Raw genomic sequence first — 6,368 nt, 5'->3', positions numbered from 1 at the left:
CTGCGGGGGCTGGGAAGGGTGGAGGGAGCCGTCGCCTGCCTCGAAACAAAGAAAACTTGGACAGGTACGTCTGGAAGAGATGCATGGCACTTCGTTGGGCATCCACGTTTCTGCAGGAGTAACGAACGGCTTCGTGCCCTTTTTTCAAGCCATCGTGTCTCTCTCTCTGTAAGGTTTTGACCTGGCAAAGCAGATGCTTCCTGCTAGCTTTTTGGGGTGTATTTTAAAACAAAGGAAAAAAACAAACAAACCCCAAAACACCCAACCAAACCCTTTACAAGAGTGCTTCCTGGATGGAGCTGTGGCAGAATTTTCAGTATACATCACTGGGTATCAGGTGCAATTTTTGGAGTGGTTCGTTGCTCAAAGTGTTAAATGTGGCTTTGATGGTACAAGATTTCAGGGATGTGAGAGGCTTCCAATAAAATCTACTAACCTCTATCTGAGGTTGGCAAGAGGCATTATTCTTTAACAGTTTGAGTAATGTGTTTTTCCCCTTCAATTGCCTCTTCTGTTAATTCCATTAAGACTGTCGGTGGAAACTGTTGTGCTCTTAAGAGAGTACTGGTTTCACTGCTCTGGTAAAATAAAGGTGATCTAAGATGGGGGAACAAGCCCTCCTTTGAACAGACTGTTCTTCAAATTAGTTAGTGCAACAGATGTAACTAAGAAAATAATATACTAGGACATTTCCTCTGGGGAAAAAAAAAAAAGATCATGGAGAGATTCAAGACCTTTATACCATATCTCTTAATTCAGAAAGGAGACAAAGCAAGTCATAAAAATGTGCTTGGATTCTTAAAACATATTATACAATGTACTGGGATCTTCCCATTAGCAGCTGAGCATTAGTAATTAGAACTTTGGAGAATAATTTTTTTAAGGAAAGGTAGTTTGCTAGTTAAGTAATGCTAAATATTAGTGCCAAACACCTTTGTGAATTTTTCTTGCTGATGTGTTGAGTTCTGTAGGCTGTGTTTTTGTGTTGCATCTGGAATGCAATAGGCACAAAGTCTGCAAAGATCTGAATGCTATTGCCAATGGTGATGACATGTAAAAACAGACGTGTTCTTTGTCTTGAATTCCTAGGTTTGGTGCATAAACAAGCTGTGTATTGTTTTCTGTTGTGAAATTCTAACTTTATTAATTTGAAAATACGATGAAGCGTGCACCTTTCTTAGCTTGTTCTGGTCTTCCTTTGAGAGCACTGGATGTCTTGAAAGCCCAGTTCTGTTGGTGTACTCGCATATCTCTGGGCGTTGTGACAGTTCTCATATGGCCTTATACATTTTTATTCTCCTAGCTTTTGTCTGGCTTCCCCAGCTAACACATCAGCCTTGAAAAGTTCTCATGCTTAAGAAAATAAGATCTGAAGGAATTTACATTTCAGGATTTATTTTGCTGCTGCTGTTCTTAATTTTGACTGATTACAGCAAGTTGGAAAGCAGACCATAATATAGCTCATGAATTACCAGGCAGGCTTCTTTTGTGTCTGTTTAATAGAAGATTACTAGATTTAGGTTATATGTCTGGAACTTGGTACATGTGTTTCTCCGAAGTTTAACTTAAAACTGTTCAGTTGCATCTTTTAAGTCTAGTCCAGTAGCAAGCTGCAGACTTCAGGGTTTTTCCAATGAAAACCTGCTGCAGCCCCCAGTCATCAGTGATGCAACCAGTACTTTGGCTCATATGCCAAATTTTAGTCTTTGCTGTGTTGCCAGTTTGGAAGATTTATGTTAGCCTTCACAGAGTTCTTTTAAAAAAGACGGAATTTGATGTGCCCCCATACTTTTTAACTTATTTATTTATTTTAAAATTGTCTTAGACTGAAGACTGGCAGCAGCAGCTCTTGTTGACATAGAGTCAAGGGCAAGCAGGGTACAGGAGTATTTTATTTTTGTAAGTGTTGCTAAAGAGAAGAGTAGTGGAGATACAGTCCCTGGATGGAATGCTGGCAGGCAGCTTACCTTTATAGTTCAAATTATGCACTGAAGACATAACAGTCGGTGCCGTTTCTTAAAAGCCAATGCATGATAAAATCATCTTGCATAGTTTCTGTTTGGACAGAATTTAGCCTGTGTGACTGCCCATTATGAGAGCCAACAATGATCTCTTGGCTTATGGAGTGCAGCTTGGTAGTGGTACACACACAGTTGTAAAGCTGACTCTCTCTCCAGAGTGCTGCGTCCTCCTGGTGGTGGGTCCAACTTTTCCTTGGGTTTTGATGAACCAAAAGAACAACCCGTGCGAAGGAACAAAATGGCATCCAGCATCTTTGGAACTCCTGAAGAAAACCCACCTTCTTGGGCTAAATCATCAGGTAAGAATGTAGTGCTTTGTTTCTAGGTCTGCTGACATGCATGAATTCATTTTTTTCGTATCAGACTGCAGCTGCTAGTGGCTCAGTGTGGAACCCAAAATTTGCTTCCTGTTTGGTAGTTTGGGGCTATGAATGATGTCTGCTTGCGTGGGATTTTTTATTTCTCATTTTAAATTGCTTCCACAGTTTTGATTTGTTGTTTTGTTTTTTTTTTGTGGTTTGTCTTTTTTTTTTAATGCAAGGCTTGGATGTAGATGTTGCAAGCAGATAGCTAAGAGAATTGTATTTTGGATGCAATTTCTCCAAGTTAATCAAGTCAGAGTAAGGCAAACTTGTGTGTTAGTATTCGGAGTAGCACTGATTGGTCTTGATTAATCAGAGGAAGTTCAGCTTTGTGTTGTACTGCTGGGATTAAGCTTCCATTTCTGCAGTGCACTTCCAGTACGGGTGGCCTTGGGACCCTAGTTTCTATCTGTTTAAATGACACCCTGAACTGCATGAGGTGCTGTTGTAAGATAGTGATTTGTGAGACATAATCTAAAGGACCAAGACATCTTAGAATGGTAAAGCTTTAATTTAGAAAACAAACAAACAAAACCCCAAAACACCCAAACCGCTGACTATTTATACTCTGCTTTCCCAGTAAGTTTATCTTGCAACCTGATTAGAATCAACCTCTGCTTGTAGGGACTAAGCCAGGTGAAATCAGAGAAGACTGTGAATCATCTGGACCACAAAGAAGAAACTCAACTGATGCAAACTGTGGAGACTTTGTAGATCCCAAGGTCAGTACACTAACTACAAAGAGCCTGATAATGGGACAATTCACCTTTTCCTGAACGTTCTTTTTTTGAGGTGATAGTCTTACAGTATGCTGATGAAGGGCTGGATTTCTCTAAAGGACCACTTTCTAGACCTCTTAACTCTCCTTATTGAGACGGCAATGAAGTGGTGTGAAATCTAGCTTCAGCCGTATGTATAATTGTGTGTTTTAACAGATTTTACAAAGAATAGTTACCTACAACAAACTCTGTGTGGATCTTTTGACTGACAAAGGACTTGGTTTCACATTGCAGGAAGTATTCAGTAGCATGAATGCTTGTTTTACTTCTGTTACTGTCTTTAATAATACCGTCAGGTGTGTTACTTTTTATGTAAACTTATGTCTACTTGGTAGCAATATGGAGCATGATTTGCAGTGTTAACGGGTTTTGCTTGCTGTATTATTACAGTTAATGGGAAAAACAGGATGAAGAGTAACAATTCCTCTGAACTTAGGAAAACGGGAACCAAGGGTAGGCTGCACTTGCATAAACAAATGGAGGGGGGAGAAACCTTGTTCTTTAAAGCTCTAGCTTTAGGTTTCCTGAAGAGAACTGGGTAGGTAAATTGTTGACCTCGAATGTTGTGGCATGTTGCCTCATGGGTTATAAGCAGCAAGTTTTATTTTGATAATTGGCATCAATCATGAATTTAACCAATTTTTTGTTATTAATAGGTGCTTTGAGCCATGAAATTTTTCTTTGTTGCAGAAAATGTCTTGTTCCAATTTGTCAAACATAAGTGAGATTAAATTTATAGGTGCTACCACAGAAAACAAAATTAAACTGTTTAGTCTAACTCTATTTTCTACTTAATTGTATTAAACACTGTGGTTCTTAGCTTTGCAAACAGATCCTTACAATGTGGAATACTTTATGTAGCGGTTATGGCTACAAATGGCAGAAGCTGGAGCTAGTGTACTGTAACCCAGTCTGAGACTTAAGGCGATATATTTGCATGAGTTTCCTGGGCATTTATATCCTCACAACTGCAGTTTCACTATGTAATTAACAATGTTAATTCTCTGAAAGTTGATAAAACCTCGTGCCATTGAGGAGCCTTGGCTGCTGCTGGAAGACTTTCTGTATCTTTGTGTCAAGTTGCAGCCTGGGAACAGATTCAATATGAAAAGAATGTTTAGCTGCTTATGTAGTGAAAGAAACTTTATCAGTAATGTTGCAAAAAATGGATCTGTGTTTCATGAATGAAGTTAAATATCCTGGATAGAACAAATGCTCTTCGCCTTGCTAACAGATAAATGTTTGGTGTTGGAAAGAGTTGCTTAGTAGAAAGGAGGAGACACTGAAATATGGCTAATTGCTTACAGTACAACTTTTCTTGTATCTACTGATGGGCAGTTAAAATGTTCTGGTTACTGTCAGTGCTGCCTCATGAAGGATGCTGTTTGTAATAATATGTTCTTGCTCACCCGCATCCTTCACTCTGTGGGAACAACAAATAAGGCATATGTTACAGGTCATCAGGATTTCTTCAGTAGTATCTGCTTAAACTTTTAAAAGGATATTAGGTAGCTAAATAGTTGATGCAATTGAGTTAGTCACTCTGTAAGAATTGGTGCTTACAAACCTGTAATATTAATCTGCAGAAATATGTATGCAGAATCCACCATGCTGCTCTGTCCCTAAGAGCCTGTTGCTGGTCTAAAAGTGCTTCACTGGGTCTGTCACTCAGAAGGTGTTGCTAGATGGAGCAGCGTGCCTGACCACCATGGTCATAACGTGGAGTATTGAGTACCCTCTCAACAGAGAGGAGAAAATACATTGTGAAGTGTGAGGTGTAATGTGTTTTTCTCTCTTCTAGGGAGGAGATGGTGGTGGTGAAACTTCTGGTGAGTAACTCCTTCAGAAAAGCCTTTTACAGTTAGGCACTCTTGAAACAGAAGAGGATATAGGATACGTAAATGGTCATGTATTAGGAGAGAGACAGCTTGAGATTGTCCCTTGAATACATCAAATCAATAAAGTGACTACTTCAGTGGAAGTGTGGATATGGAATGAAATGGTGGAATGCCTGTTAGTCATCAGTTTAAAAATGAGAACAGTCCTGTTCATTTATTTTGCCAGCAGCAGTTGGTGACGAGATTTGTTTAAGTACTAGAAGGCAAGGTGGATACCATCTTGCAAAGACTTCAGTGATTGAAAGACTATACTGCTGTTATAGTAGCTTATAATTAAATAGTACAGTCAACTTCATGGATTTTAGTTTAGCAGTTCTTTCCTATTGTCTTCTCATACAGCAACCACTACATTCACAGAAATAAGCAAAACCAGTTACTGCATCTGAAAGTGTCTGCGTTAACTAGCTTTTAAGTTCCTGTCACTTTTTAAATGCTGATTTTTGCCAAGGAAGTTCATATGCATACTGAAAATTTCATGTAAACAGAGGCACTTCCCCTAGCAGCATGCATGTTAACCTTGAAGTGTTTTTTCTAGCTCTGAGGCTGGAAATCTCTCCTTTGTAAGATTCAGCTTAAGAATAGCTTACTTCCTGATGCGAGGAATGTGTGTGTTGACGGGGTACTTTCTAAGTGCTACTTTCAACACCTAAGAGTTGTGGGAGATCACTAAAGCCATTAGCAGTACCATGTCCTGAAAAGACTTCTGCTGGGAGGGTGAGAGTTTTTCCAGAACGTTTTTAACTACCTCTTAAGTAGTATCTGTTCCTAAAATAAGTCTTGCTTCTATAGCAGGCTGCTTCTAATCAAACTATACAGGCTTCTTTAGTATTTCTTTCCCATGTCTGTCTGGTCTTAATTAGCACTGTAGGCATTAAGAATTTATGCCTCAAGTAGGAGGATGTGGTTTGATAATAGAAGTAAACTGATCTAAGGGCTCTGCTGCTTCTCCTGCTACTTGTTTAAACCAGCTCACCATAGGGTCAGATGCCTGCAAGCAGTGGTGAGGCAAGAAGAGATGGGATGGGAGGAAGCAAAAATAGGGCTGCAAGAAGAAGTGTTACTGGAAAGTAATTGGAGTGGTCTACTGTTTGTGGCCATGACTAAAAATTAAATTTTTGAAGGCAGTCAAGAAGAATAAAAACGGTAGGCAAACTTCCACTGATGGTACTTAAGAAGGAGTAGAAAGCTAATGCTTCCTGGAAATGGTGTCTGTGGTAGATACCTGAGAATCTTGATGGATTGTTAAATTAATTTCTACTGTTGATAGCTTTGGGTTTTGTAGCTTAATGGAGCACAGAGTCTTGTTGA

The 6,368-nt window shown here is 39.3% G+C and overlaps 1 protein-coding gene across 1 annotated transcript in view; it reads left to right on the top strand.

Moving 5' to 3' along the window:
- Positions 1–2,153: 2,153 nt before the first annotated feature.
- Positions 2,154–6,368, top strand: part of HN1 (hematological and neurological expressed 1) — a gene marked incomplete at its 5' end in the record, with an annotated part of 8,013 nt that continues 3,798 nt past the window's right edge. The window contains 3 exons of the mRNA XM_010286616.1: positions 2,154–2,320; positions 3,008–3,105; positions 4,964–4,991. Of these exons, the coding sequence (XP_010284918.1) occupies positions 2,154–2,320; positions 3,008–3,105; positions 4,964–4,991 (293 nt within the window). The remainder of the gene's footprint in view (positions 2,321–3,007; positions 3,106–4,963; positions 4,992–6,368) is intronic.

Source organism: Phaethon lepturus, unplaced genomic scaffold, assembly GCF_000687285.1.
Source record: "Phaethon lepturus isolate BGI_N335 unplaced genomic scaffold, ASM68728v1 scaffold2810, whole genome shotgun sequence".
Taxonomy (NCBI): domain Eukaryota; kingdom Metazoa; phylum Chordata; class Aves; order Phaethontiformes; family Phaethontidae; genus Phaethon; species Phaethon lepturus.
This window is presented reverse-complemented; position numbering and strand designations above follow the sequence as displayed.